General features: G+C 36.9%; 1 protein-coding gene across 1 annotated transcript in view; it reads right to left on the minus strand.

Moving 5' to 3' along the window:
* LOC121897579 (anoctamin-1-like) overlaps nt 1–15,761 on the minus strand; it is a 165,777-nt gene that overhangs the window by 35,069 nt on the left and 114,947 nt on the right. Inside the window, exons 16-19 of the mRNA XM_042412150.1 lie at nt 7,922–7,990; nt 7,585–7,786; nt 3,211–3,322; nt 2,942–2,999 (exon numbers count right to left, since the gene is read on the minus strand). Coding sequence (XP_042268084.1) covers nt 2,942–2,999; nt 3,211–3,322; nt 7,585–7,786; nt 7,922–7,990 — 441 coding nt within the window. The remainder of the gene's footprint in view (nt 1–2,941; nt 3,000–3,210; nt 3,323–7,584; nt 7,787–7,921; nt 7,991–15,761) is intronic.

The following is a 15,761-nucleotide window of genomic DNA, read 5'->3' on the forward strand; positions in this document are numbered from 1 at the left end:
ACTGAGAAATTATTATTATTAGGGCCCCATCACTAAACAGTGTGAAGGCCTTATTGTAACTGAAAGAATTATTAGGGCCCGAGCACCGAATGATGCGAAGGCCCTATTGTCCCTGAAGGAATTATTAGGGCCTGAACACCTAGCGGTGCAAAGGCTATTGAAACTGAAGGAATTCTTCTTCTTCTTCTTCTTCCAAAAGAAATGCATGTTTGAGAGGCTAAACATGCTCGAAAATTTAATTTCATGGGTGTGGCAAAATGGCTTGAGGGCACCCCCTGCAACATTTCAAATTAAAAGAACCCACACGGAAATATGACATAGATGAACGAAATTTGGTAGGCACATGTTTCTTGTGCAGACGCACAAAAAACCATACGTCCAAGTCCAACAGGAAGTCAGCCATTTTGAATTTACTGTGAATTTTTGCACAGTTTTTGCAGTTTACAGGTGTTACATTTTAACAAATTCCTCCTAGACATTTAATCTGAGCGACGTCAAATTTGGTCAGTGTCATCTAGAGACCTTGATGATGAAAAGTTATCAAAAGTTATCAAAACCTCGAGTTTTCATCAAATGCCCTTGACATGGCGATGTATCAAATTTTAATGTTGTTGTAACTCAAATGTATATTGTCCAATCTGCCCCAAATTTCTCATGCTTCATAAGGGTCCCGATCTGAACACAACTACATGTAAATACTGACTCATATTAACGGCACTACCTACTGGTAACATGAAGTTACGCATCCACTTCAAATTTGGTCAGAAAAGCCTCAAGACCTACATGATGCTATATTGAGAAACTTGTGACTTTTCATTGACTCCACATGGTTAGATCTTTCCCAAATTTCACTTGTTTGATATGAGTCCTGGTCTGAAGACATGTACAGGCCCATATTGATTCAAAGTAATAGCGCCACCTACTGGCAACAGAAAATTATGCGCCCCATACTTTTACTAACTACTCCTTTCAGGCTAAACAGATCAACCTAAAATTTGGTCAGCTAAGTTGTAAGACATTGATGATGCTAAATGGTGAAGCTTTTGAGTTTTCATCAAAAGCTGTTGCCATGGTGACGCATTATTTGCCATGAAACAGGAAGCTGTGTTTGAGAGGCTAGAGGTGCTCGAAAACTCACAAAACTTGGCACACGCGTCAGAAGGGGTGTATTTAGTTGTCTGATATGATTCTTGGACTTGGGTGTGGCGCAATGACTTGAGGGCACCCCCTAGAATATTTCAGTCAAAGCCCCCACCTTTAAATTTGACATACATGAACGACATTTGGTAGGCTCATAAATCATGTCCAGACACACGAAAAAGCCTCTTGGAACCATACCCTCAGTCCAACAGAAAGTCAGCCATTTTGAATTTACTTTTAGCACAGTTTTTGAAATTTTCAGCCATTGTATTTTAACAAACTCCTCCTAGAAATTTAACTCGACTGGCTTCAGATTTGGTCAGTGTCCTTTAAAGACCTTTGAAAATTTATGAAAATCTTGAGTTTTCATTGAACGTCGTTGCCTTGGCAAAGCGGCAAACTTCGATATTTCGCACTGAAGCAGGAAGTTGTTGTAACTTGAATGTACATCGTCCAACCTGCACTAAATTTCTCATGCTTGATAAGGGTCCAGACCTGAACACATTTACATATCAATATTGAGTCATAGTCATAGCGCCACCTACTGACAACAGGAAGTCAGCCTTATATGACAAACATTTCTCATGCTTGATAAGAGTCCAAGTCTGACCACATCTAAATGCCAATATTGAGTCGAAGTCATAGTGCCACCCACTGACAACAGCTAAATTGTAAGATGCTGATGATGCCAAATGTTGAAGCTTTTGAGTTTTTGTCAAAAGCTGTTGCCATGGCAATGTTTTATTTGCCATGAAACTTTACTATTCACCATTATTCGCCAAATTTCTCCTGGCCTGAACACATCTACATGTAAATATTGACTCATAGTGCCACCTTATGACAACAGGAAGTTAGCTGTATATGACAAACATCATCCGATTTACATGGAATTTACGGGGTGTGGTCTACACATAATATACAGCAACATGATGTATAAATATTGGGTGTTCTCTAGCACCACATAGTGGACACAGGAAGTGATATTTAACTCCTTCAGACAACATCTGATATTTATGAAAAGCATATGCATTTCAGTCAACCTCCACCAAATATGCTGCTGCATTAATGACCCTCTTGTGTAGCACCACTGTAAATTCAGTCTTATGTGACAGACATTGTCCAATTCACATGACATTTACAAAGTGTGGTCTACACTTGATATACAGTGACATGATGTATAATTAGTGGGTGTTCTCTGCCGCCACATAGAGAACACAGGAAGTGATGTTTATCTCCTTCATGCAATGTATGAATTCAGGTCTGAACACATCTACATACCCGCAATAAAACCCTTTGACTGTGGTGCAACCCAGCATGCAAGCAGGTGTGAGGGCCTGATCATTGCTGCTTGCAGCTTTAATCACTGTTATTTTTCTGCTGCATTTGCTCAACTTGCCATGGGCTGGAATAAGTTAAAACCATGAAACTTGGCACAATAACTGGAAATGATGTGCATGTGCTTCCCAAGTAATATGAACCCAATCAGCCAGATGGTGGCGTTGTAATTAAGGTCCAAAAATCCAATTTTGGAAAGGCCACGCCCCTCACACTGTAAGTCTGATTGACTTGAAATTTGACACACAAGTCCAGCTCAATGTGCTTTGGATAAACTGAAAAACAGTAAGTGAATAGAACTTTTTGGATTTTGACTTCATCAACACCAAATGTAAGAGTGAACAAAATAAAGGTCAACATGGTGGGGTGATATGAGAGGAGCATGCAAGAAGCACCTGGACTCTAATCCCAGGAGTGTGGTTACAAAAACTTAAGTCTGCAGATAATTTGTAAGTGTAAGGCTCACCTCTTCCATTCTGTAGGATTCAAACACATACAGGTAGCTGCCTGGTCTGCCTACCAGTCTAGTGGGAAAAATTAATTGAAAGTTTAAGAGCAAGGTTTAAGGTATCAGGTGTTCTTTATCTTAAAAATGTATTTATTATTTTTAACATTTATTTAAATTATTTAAGTTTGGTTAAACATATTAGAATGAAAGCATGGAGGAAAGTAAGAGAAAAAACAATTAACTGAAATCTACAAATTTGCACTTTAAAATATAGTGACATTACAAACCTTCCCCTGAAGAAAGCAATGTAGATGATGGGGCTGAAAGCATTGACAAACTTGAGAATGAAGGTCTTGAAGATCAGTCGTTCCTCAAAACTCTTGTCTGTTTTCGGAACCTCTAAAAAGGAACAGATATTTTTATTTGATTTTGTGCAATTTGCAATGAAAAACAATTAAAAATAAGTAACTATGTGTGCTGTTGTAGCCTTTTTTATTCATTTTAACTACTTTAAGGATTCAGCACCCTGCTTTATTATTGTGAGCTGAGTGCATTATATCATATTTTTCAATGAAAACAGGCAATACAGTCACTTCTGAACTAGGGATGTGCAGAGAGCCCAGTATTTGTATCTGTATTTGTTGAGGCAACAAAACTTTTAGGATTCAAACCCCGAAGGGGAAGAACCCTTCTAAGATTGTGCTGATTTATTAGGACCCGAGAACCTAGCGGTGCGAAGACCCTATTGTATCTGAAGAAATTCTTCTTCTTCTTCTTCATCTCCACAATGAAACACTTTTTTGAGGGGCTAAACGTACTCAAAAACTCACAAAACTTTGCACATGCATCAGAAGTGGGGGGAAAATGTAATTTTTACAGTGATTGGGCTTGGGTGTGACCAGCAGGCTCCATAGTCCATTTTTGAAAAAGTTTCTTTGATGTTCATGAAATTTGGTGGGATCATTGCACTCATCATTGTACCTTGAAATTCTTTTTTATTTTGGAATTTTTTTGCCGAACAGGAAGTCAGCCATTTTGGATTTCATGCATTGATTTTCATTTTACAAACACATATTTTAGGCCTTTAGGATGCACAAAAAGTCACGCTTGTTCAAATTAGTAAGTACTTCAATTTGATATTGGAAATGGGCTTGGGCGCGGCATGGCAGCTCTATAGCGTCCCCTGCTTACTTTTGAAATTTTTAAGGTGCTAGGAATGCTCGAAAACTAACAAAACTTTGCAAATTCATCAGAAGTGGCGAAACTTGATGTTGGATATGGGTTTTGGCTTGGATGTTCCAAAATGGCTCAAGAGCACCCCCTAGAATATTTCGAATTGCAAGAGGCTCCCCTTAAATTTGAGATAAATGAACAAAATTTGGTAGGCAGATATATCATATTCAGGTGCACAAAAAAGCCTCTTGGAGCCATTTGCAGTCATTGTATTATAACAAACTCCTCTTAGAGATTTAACCCAACTGCCTTCAAATTTTGACGTGTCATCTAAAGACCTTTGATGTGAAAAGTTATCAAAATCATTAGTTTTCTTTGAACACCCTTGATGTGGCGATGCGTCGAATTTAGATGTTTCCCCATGAAACAGGAAGTTGTTGTAACTCGAAAGTACATTGTCCAATCTGCACAAAATTTCTCATGCTTGATGAGGGTCTGGACACATCTATGTGTAAGTATTCAGTCATAGTCATAGTGCTATACAGGTGCTGTACTTTTATGACCTGTGCAGGTATACCTGATCCACCTCAAATTTGGTCAGAAAAGCCTTAAGACCTTGATGATACTACATTATGAAGATTGTGAGTTTTCATTAAATGCCATTGCTGTAGCAACACAGTGAATTTCAATGTTTCACCATTGCAAAACAAACTGTTATAACTCGAGTCCATATCATCAGATCTTCCCCAAATTCCACATGCTTGATAATACTCCTGGTCTGAAGACATGTACAGGCCAATATTGAATCATAGTCACAACACTACAACACATCTACTGGCAACAGGAAGTAATAAGCCCCATTCTTTTACTATCCTCTCCTATCAACTTAACCAGATCCACCTAAAATTTGGTCAGCTAAGTTGTAAGAACTTGATGATGCTACATACTGAAGCTTTTGAATTTTCACCAAAAGCTGTTGCCATGGTGATACATTGTTCGTCATGAAATAGGAAGCTGTTTTTCAGGGGCTAGAGATGCTTGAAAACTCACAAAACTTGGCACGTGTCAGAAGTGGCGAAACATGATATCTGACATGGGTCTCGGGCTTGGGAGGCAGATGTATCATGTCCAAATGCACAAAAAAGTCTCTTGAAGTCATACCCTGAGTCCACCAGGAATACTTGATAAGAGTCCAGGCCTGAACACATTATGTGACAAAAATCATCTGATTCACATGAAATTTGCAAGGTGTGGTCTACATTTGCTATATGGCAACATGAAGTATAAATACTGGGTGTTGTCTAGCACCACATAGTGCACACAGGAAGTGACAAGAGCCCAGTCCTGAACATATCAACTGCGGCACGCCCCAATGTGCGCAAAGTTGCGAGGGCCCAATCAGTGCTGTTTGCAGCTTTAATTAGAGACCGAGCCCAAAAGGCAGAGGACTACTGTAAAACAATAGTCCTTGCCTAAGGGCGAGGACCCTATTGTTTTTCGTGTGTTTGTTTGTTTGTTTCTTTCTTATTATTGCGGGACTTCACACCTAAATTTGACCCCCCCTCAAAAACTCACCAAATTTGGCACACACATCAGGTCTGAAAAATTTGATCAAATGTAAATATTAACCCCCAAAGTGTCAAAATGTGCTCAAACACTATCTTCTCCAAGGGCGTTAATGGTATCGGCTTCAAACTTTAATAGGTGACTTATGACACTATGCTGAAAAAAAGTTGTTAAAAACTTTGTAATAACTCGAACAATTTGGATTTTATAAGCCCTGAAGCCCCTGTTGCAGTGCCACATCACACCTTTGAATGTAAAACAATGGGGAGGCAAACTATGGGCATGAACTTTGTGTCAAATAGAAGCTTCTGACATCCAAAGTATAAGTCTAACCATTTGGACTTGCCACAAAATTTCCTACTAAAAAATTTTTAATGTAAGATTTTTGGATTTTGGAATTGTTGGGTCTCTGTAAATTAAAGAGTACGGTCTTGACCTGCTCTATGTGAAAAGTGCCTTGAGATGACTTTTGTTGTGATTTGGCGCTATATAAATAAAAACTGATTGATTGATTGATTGAAATTTGACGTCGATGAACAAAATTTGGTAGGTAGGCATATGTATCATGTCCAGATGCACAAAAAAGCCTCTTGGAGCCATACCGTAAGTCCAACAGCAAGTCAGTTTTGCAATTTACAAATGTTATATTTTAACAAACTCCTCCTAGAGATTTAACTCAACCAACTTCAAATTTGGTCAGTGTGTTATGTAAAGACCTTTACGATGAAAAGTTATCAAAATCTTGAGTTTTCATTATACACCATTGCCATGGTGATGCAGCGAACTTCAGTGTTTCGCCATGAAGTGGGAAGTTGTTTTAACTTGAATGTACTTTGTCCACCCTGCAAATTTCTCATGCTTGATAAGAGTTCTGGCCTGAACTCATCTACATGCCAATATTGAGTCATAGCCCCACCTACTGACAACAGGAAGTCAGCCTTATATGACAAACATCGGATTTACATGGAATTTACATGGTGCGGTCGACACAATATACAGTAACATGACGTATAATTAGTGGGTGTTCTCTAGTGTCACATAGTGGACACAGGAAGTGATATTTAATGCCTTCAGGCAACATCCGATGTTGATGAAAATACATATCCATTTCAGCAGACCTCAACTAAAACGTTGCTGTGTTAATGACCCTCTTGTGTAGAGCAAATTCAGTCTTATGTGACAAAAATCATACTACTCACATTAAATTTGCAAGTTGTGGTCTACACTTGATATAAAGCAACATGAAGTATAATTAGTGGGTGTTTTCTTACACCACATAGTGCACACGGGAAGTGATATTAAACTTGTTTGTGCAACGTCTGATAACAGCCCGGTCCTGAATACATCTGCATGCCAGTAATAGAAGCCTTTCAACTGTGGCGCACCTTGACGCAAAAGTGCAAGGGCCTCATCGCTGCCTCTAGCTTTAATTAGGGCCTGAACACCAAACCGTGCAAAGACCCTCTGGTAAGTGAAGGAATTATTATTATTATTTTTCATCCAAAAGAAACATTTTTGAGGGGCTGAACGTGCTTGAAAACTCATGAAAGTTTTCACATGCATCAGAAGTGGTGAAAAATTTCATATTTTATGGGTCTTGGGCATGGGCGTAGCAAAATGGCTTGATAGCACCCCCCTAGAAAATTTCAAATTAAAAGCCCCCATATTTAAATTTGACATAGATGAATGAAATTTGGTAGGCACATGTATCATGTCCAGATGCACAAAAAAGTCTCATGTAGCCATATCCTAAGTCCAACAGGAAGTCGGCCATTTTTAATTTAATGTGCAATTTTTGTGCAGTTTAAAAATAAATGGATAACGAAGCCATAAGCCTTGTTGAGTATGACGTTGATTTTATACACCACACAGACAGACAACCACACACTCCCTGAGCCAGTTCGACACCTAAAAAAACTTACCTAACACAGTGAGCCATCGTGCCACAGCTCCATACACCTCGTCCAGTATAAGTATGACCACCAGGTTGATAATAGCTGCTGTGGTTTTGACTGTTAGTTGTACATGGTTCCGTGTGATTGGATTGGAGCTCATATGAAGAGCAGCTTTGGTGGAGATCCGGTAGAGGATCACACCAAACACAATGGCAAATGTAACACCAATCTGACAATAAAAAGGTGCACAGGATTAGAAACAGAATACATAGACTGTAAAGGAAAATAAATAATCATTCTACAACCTGTCATAAATAAATCATCAATTATCTATACTATATGCAGAGAACAAGGTTCTTCTTACCATTAACAGCATCATGACAATGTTAGTCATGTAGGCGGGGAGGCGGTCTTGACATGTGAGCTTATCCATCTACAAAAATAGATTAATTAATTAAAAAACCCATATTCCCTACAACTGCAAAATGCCGATTTAATGAAGTCCCCTGTAATTGTAGATGATCTGTGAAACTCAGTGGGGACAAATTGTTTGTTCCTAGTATAAATGTAACTGACATGAATTGCCTGTAAGAGAATGCTGACTACTGTCTTCTGAAAAGTTTTGGGCAAAGCAAAAACTATTACAACAGAACATGTCAATTTGACTGATTTTTCATCATGAAACTTTCTTTTTAGACTTACAACATGAAAACAAACAGTGAAATACAAGTGGCCAACATCAAAACAAACAAAAGAAAAACATATGACACAGCACAAGACAAGAGACTCAAACAAACTGAAACAAAAGAGGAAAGAAATAAAAAGCAAAACAACAACAACAATAACAAAAACAGAAAAGGGTATAATGTTTGTGTAACAAACAGTTCCTAATACTACTGGTAGTGGAGGTACCCCCTCACAGGGAATGCATTTGAAGAAGAATGAAGAAGGTAAGTGTCTTTTCCAAGTCAAGTCAAAAACAAAAATCAAAGTCAGAGTTTGGGATTTGGGGTTGTGCAAGTGGGGCTGGGAGTTGAGTGTAAGAGTGGTGCTGGCCTTGTGCAGTTTATGACCTTTACCCTACTGCCATGGCAGGAGAGGGGTAAGGTTGGCGGTTCTTGGCCCTGGGATCTTCAATCCAGGGATCTAGAGGTCTTGTCTGGGTTGGCTTGCCATCAACTTCAAATCAACTCAAAAAACCTAACCTGCAGTCATTGACATAACCAGAGTTTTTCATTAATTAATTGCCTTTTTGTCAGGAATTCTTAATTCCTGCAACTTCAACAAAATATATACATGTAAATTGTACAATCAACACATTTTACATAACCTTTACAGTAAATGAATTTGTGAGTAAAGTGAAACTAAATCTCTATTTTATCTTAACGTTGTATATACTTTTAAAACAAACAATATTATATGAATTACAAATCTAAAGTGTGAACTTGACACACTATATTCTTATGTCTTCTGTTCTTTTTAAATCAGATTCATTATACCAATGAAATAAAATACCTAACAAAACCTAACTTAATATGTTGCTTTACCAGCCACGGAAAACATTGAGCAATTAAAGCTGCAAGCAGCATTGGTCAGGACCTCACACTTTGGCCCATTGGGATCAGATCATTTTGCTTTTTAAAAATGAGGGATATTTGTTACAAGTGTGATGTGCTTTTATTTTGAAAGTTTAATTGAAACGTGTACTGTCAGGTGTGTAGAGACAACAAGTAACTACAGCTGGACACAAAAAAATAGAGGAGTGTTTTGTTTGCGTTTCGTTCTGTTTTACAGTAGTCCTCTGCCTTCTGGGCTCAGTCCCTAATTAGACACTCTATATGTCACATTGACATTCTTGTTGTCGAGTTGCTGTCAAGTTGTCAAACAGCTTAACTTTAGTTGAACTCTACAACAGTTGCACTGTTCATCACTCAATGCAAATTTTGTTAGCATTGAACTCGCTAACTTAGCCTAGCACCTCGTGGTGCAGCATTTAATTAAAGCTGCAAGCAGTGTTGGTCAGGACCTCGCAATCTGGCCCGTCGGATCAGATCATTTTGCTTTTTAAAAATGAGGGATATTTCTTACAAGTGTGGTGTGCTTTTATTTTGAAAGTTTGATTGACAGAATGAGAATTTTCTGCAGGGTGAGATATGTCTGTCTTGCTAACACCTGTGTCATCAAAATTATGCAAGTTTTGGGCACATTCACCTGAATTTCAATTAGTAAATTAAAAACGCTTGATGAGTTTGTGTGTAAAACAAATTATTTTCCTAATTTTCATCAAGTCTATTTATAAAAAAGGAAAGACTTTTAACCCACATGACCTGGTCAAAGTTTGATTGACATGTGTACTGTCAGGTGTGTAGAGACAATAAGTAACTGCAGCTGGACACAGAAAAATACTCATATATGTGAATGGAGAGTGTGAGCGAACCCACACCTTTTTGAACATTTACTGCTTCCACATAGTTTTAGATAAAAACTTAATTTGAACTTTAAATGAGTCACGAGACTTTGACCTACAAATCTTGAATTTACATGTTTTGTCTATCTATCTAGGAAATTCATTTGTTTTAGACACAAACTCACTATGCTTCCGTATTGTCTCTTTCTCATAGTGCCACCTACTGTGCCCAGGAAGTCTGCCTTACAACACACATCATCAGGTTTGCATGATATTACATAGTATGTTCTCAACTACATAAACTACAACATGCCGTTATTTCGCAGGTGTGTTTGTTACTTTGTGGATGTTTTCTAGCTCCAAATAGCTTCACCACACTGTCCGAAAAATGCCTGCATATGAAGAAGTCCACGTGCAGACCCACCGACCACGTCACAGCCCAACGTGCATGGGGCGCGAGGGCCCGTTCATCGCTGCTTGCAGCTTTAATTATTAATTTTTACCGCGACATACCAATTTGGGAGTTCCTCTGTGTCACTCGACAGGTTTCAGTGAGCAGGGCCTCTCTCTCTCTCTCTCTCTCTCACACACACACACATCTATGAGCTTATAACAAAGTACAAGCTGTTACCATTCTAATTTGACAACATTATATTGTGTATTTACTGTTTTATCTGAGTTACATGTTTACTGTTCAGCAGCAGGTCATCTCCCTCAGTGTCATCCAGCATCTGATTAGTGTATGCCGTGTAGCTTCCCTATGGTGCTGTGGACCTGCATTCTGATTGGCTAAGGTACTTCTATGTTGTTAACTCTTTGTGACCTGGGTTACATTTGATTTAAATTTTGTGTGTGTGTGTGGGCAAAAGGGGAGGTGGCTGTCCTGTTGCAGGTCAGATCCTCTTTAGAGCAGCCCCCAACCCTACAGGAGGGGTCTGTTCAACTGGGTCTGAGGAGCAGCTTTCTATTTGGAGAGAGGCTTAGTGGTCCCATCGTTCAGAGACAATATGGTTGGGATGAAGGGATGAATAAAACATAACAGAATAAAACATAACAAAGATGTATCAATGGGTATGCAAACAAGTTGATAAAAATAAACTCATAAATAATAAAGATGAATAAAATATTTAAACATTTTTAAAAAAGGAGAGAGAATGGGAATAGAAAGAAAAGAGAACAATTATGTGAATAGAGTGGGTTGTTCAGTGAGGAGGTCCAGTGTAATTTTTAACTGCATGTCTGTGTATGACCTGAATGTGAAGATGTGTGTATTGCTGTGTTTGTAGGATGGTAGAAATGAAAATAGTTAAGTAAGTTCAATTACTGAATTGACGAAATTCGTCCTGTTACCAAATACTGACTTTTCATTAATTAAAAAACAAGTAAATTGAGATAAGAAAAAAAAGTTAGAAAAAATACAGAGGAAAATAATAAAGTAAAAAATTGTTGGTTACTGTGTCAGCAGGTTTGATGCAGTATATAGGTTGAGAATGAACATGCAGAATGAACATGCACATCAACACACAGATGTCTGTGTGTTGATGTGCATGTTGTCTGGTGGTAAATTAAACTAATTCTTATCTAATTCATAATAATAATAGGCAAATTATAATAATAGTAATGATTTAAAACAAACAACCAAAACAAAATGAACAAACAAACAAACAGAAAAACCCAGAACAAATAAGTGCCAACATCATCATCATCTTTGTCATCCTATTATATGTGTAATATCGTCATTCAATAAATTGTGCAATATTAATAACAGTATTCTGTTTGATAATAATAATACCATTATCATCACCCGTCTCAACCTACCAATAATAATAATAATAATAATAATAATAATAATAATAATAATAATAATAATAATAATAATAATAATAATAATCAACATCATAATCATTGTCTTATGAACTGTGCTAAATTAATAGTAACTAATAGTATTCTGTTTTATAATTATATCCCATCCTAATCTTTATCATACCAGTCTTTATAGCATTCATACAATAATAATGATGATGATAATGATATCACTACAACAACACATCCACAGCAACAACAACAACAACCATAATAACAACAACAACAACAACAACGATAATAAACAATAATAATAATAATAATAATAATAATAATAATAATGTATCAGCATCAACATCCCTCTTATTCTCATCGTCATATATAATAATATGTAAAATATGTAATATTATAATAACTACAATCACCATCAATTCATCATCAACAACATATATAAAAAAATTATTATAATAATGAGTTACAGTTACAATGTTTTGGATCAGAGGGTGAAATGAAAAAATAAAACCATTAAATATTGATTCATTAATCAAAATGATAAATGTGAAAAAAACAACTTCACTAATTACCATAATAAAAATAAAACTAAACACCAAGGGAAAGCAGAATTTTGAAGGACAGAGTCTTAATTAGAATGAACAAATAAAACTAAAACAAAGCAAAAACACAACGAATAATAAAATAGCAACTAAGAAAAGAGGGAAAGGAGGAGGACAGGATGGAGGGAAAAGAAAAGAGAACACTGAAGTTTAGATGGCATAGGAAAATGATAGTGTGCATGATAGAACATTGAGCTAAGGGAGGCAGAATTGATTGTGATTGAAAGAGTGTGTGTATATATTCATTCATCATTGTATTGTGGACTGAAACATTTTGTTGGAGTTGTTGGAACTAAAGACACACTCAGTCCACTTGCTATTGTAAAGTGGTGTAACAGAGTTTAATTTTGCTTTCTCATCAAGTTACCCACCGAATTTACATTAATTAGAGACACTTGATATGACTTTTTATTTCTTATTTTAACTGGAGAAATTGATGGCCAGTCCTGGCTAAAATGAGAAGCTGCTCACTAAATGTCTGCACTGCTAATGATTATTAGAGTTTTAGAGAATTTATTTTAGCCTATATTCCATTATCTCTTGACTGAAATTTTGTATCTGGTGCCAGTATTTCTGAATTATTGGGTATTCCTATTGTATATGTGTAAGGTTCCCTGCCACATGGTTACATCTCCAACAGTGATTATTATTTTTAAGACCAATTCTGTTTAACCTTTTAATCATTTTCTGCATAAAAGGTATCCATTCCTCAGAATAACACTGGAAGAATTCTGCCATAAATCTGTGGAGACTGGGTGATTTACCAGCAGGCATAGTTTGAAGGGCTTCAGTTATTTGTGTTTCTGGGATGGGTTTACATGATATTCTTGTTGCTTGCTATTAGCCTAGGCAGGTTTAGGTCATCAGAAAAGAACTGATCTGCCAAACATAAGGATTTTTTGTTTTAAGATTAAAAAATTAATTAATGAATTATATTTGTATTTAAGCTGGGTCAACTCTTTCAGATAATCTACTGTCCTCATTTGTTTCAGGTTGGACTCTAACCTGTATTCTCTTTTGTAGCTTTAGAAGTTGAACAGAATCCCATTTCTTTGCAAGGCATATTGAATAACACATCCTCTAATAAAAGCTTTGATTGCCTCACAGGCAATACCAACAAAAAGGGCTGATTGTAATATATATTCTACAAATATAGTTCTCTAAACGTTATGTCCTGCAAAAAGGATGAATAAAATCATCACCTGTATGACCGACTCACTTTATAATAAGGTATTACATGTAGGGTAATGTTACTATGATCTGAAATCAGAATATCCCCAATTGCGTAGGACACTATCCACAGGTAATATGTGATTTCTTATATACACTTGATGCACATGGGAATAAACTGTGTAATCCCTCTCATGTGGGTAGATTGTCCTCCATATAAGACCAAGAGATATGCATATTTCTGTCAGTGTTAGTGATTTACTGTAATTACACCTACTTTGGTAGCACTTGAAAGTGTCCCGACCTGTCGTGAGAATGGTGCATCTTTGCCACGGTTACAATGCACTAGTGCCACAGCATATCATTTGTTACAGTACAATATCACCAGGGGGTGCTGAGTTTACACACAACTTTAAACAGGTAAATGGATGTGGTGGATATTTAAGATGAATTCACAGGGAGCATGTTATCTTTCAGAGATTTATTGCAATATCCAGAGTACACATTTGCAAATTCAGATCCCCCAGTTTGCTAGGCTGGAAGAGAGTGTATGAAGTTCAAAATCATATTTGTACATGCAGTGTTGTCACAGAACATCCCATATTTGTCATCCTAAGAGGTGTCTTTTAATTAATACACAGTATTCCTTTTGTTCATTCATAACCTAATCTATGTTTCTTCCTTGAGGATTTTTCTTCTCTGCATCTGTTTACTGAGAAGTAGAAGTTGAAGGCCGAATCTCACAGCTCACTTTAATTAGCTGATCCAGCAATGAAACATATTCACATGAAAGAATTCAACTATCTATTGTTCACTTAGCTGTAAGACAGTATAACTTAAAACAATATAACATAATCTAAAGAAAATAAAACATAAGAGTGTAAACTCTCATTTCAATGGACTACTGCACTGTGGTTTGAGATATGATGTCATGCCACACTGCATTGAGATTTAACAGTGCATTTTCACTGCAATGTTTACTGAACTACCAAATGAGGAAGTTATATGTGGAAAACTGTATGTAACCACACAATTCTACAATGTGCTACCTTACCACAGCTATAGTTACTGTCCTAAGTAATGTCTATTTTGTCCCACCAGCAATAACATATTTTAAATTCTCCTTCAGCATTTTATTCAGTAACAGAAACGCACATCTCCACAGCTTTAATGGTTGCCCAATAAGGCAAAAGACAACATTTCAAAATACTGTGAATCAGAGAAAAAGCCCTGTGATCATGGTTTAACATGATTGTATGCTTTTGCATCACCAATCAAAAATATGCTGTACTGCTGTGAGGTAGAGGAGAGGGAGCAATGGCCATGTCTCGTTCCTGCAGTGAGTTTGATAGCCACTGGGAAACTATCACCAGTTTACCAGGACATAAAATCCACAAGCCATTAAAATGTCCACGCAACATGCAAAAATTAATCCTTGTTTTTTTGACACCAGGTCATTGTAATTGTGTGCATTACTGTATTTGACAGTACTGTCTGCACTCTGATAGCTACTGTGATGAAATCTGATATAAAAGTTAGGGATATATTAAAGTTTTTTACTATTGCTAAAACCCAATTTCTGAAACTAGGGCCTTCTTTGTCAAAACTTTACACACAAAAATCAAAAACATATACACAAAATACAAAATATCTTACATCTCTTGCAAAAGCAAACACTTCATTCAAACCTACATAAACTCTTCTAAAAATTATATTTTTGCATCACAACTTTAAACACCAAATAAATAGCTCTTTCAAGACGCCAACTGCACACTTTAAGTGAAGATGCCATGAACATAGTTACCGTACTGTACTGTAAACAAAATACAGTATATTGCAGTTACAGTCCATCCCATCTTCTTTGTGTAGCTGTTTCATCCTAAGTTGATGGCACTTCAGTAAACAGTACAGTGTGGATAAACTAACCCTGTTTATGTTGAATATTGTGTTATCAGTGATGATGTGGTATTGCATTTGTTGCAAAAGTGTACAATTGTTTGCAATGACCATGTTTATGACGTGTTGTACCTGTTCTTGTGTGAACAGGTGATCTCTTCCTCCTGTGAAGGGGTCGGCTTGCAATTCTGCAAAAACAGAATGCAAATGTTTAGGGTCTAAGATCTCCTTCTTATGAAATACTGTAAAATCATATAGAGGGTAGGATTTCTTACCTGTTCTCATTTTGAAATGTCCGGATGACACCTGCTACA

Source organism: Thunnus maccoyii, chromosome 5, assembly GCF_910596095.1.
Source record: "Thunnus maccoyii chromosome 5, fThuMac1.1, whole genome shotgun sequence".
NCBI lineage: Eukaryota > Metazoa > Chordata > Actinopteri > Scombriformes > Scombridae > Thunnus > Thunnus maccoyii.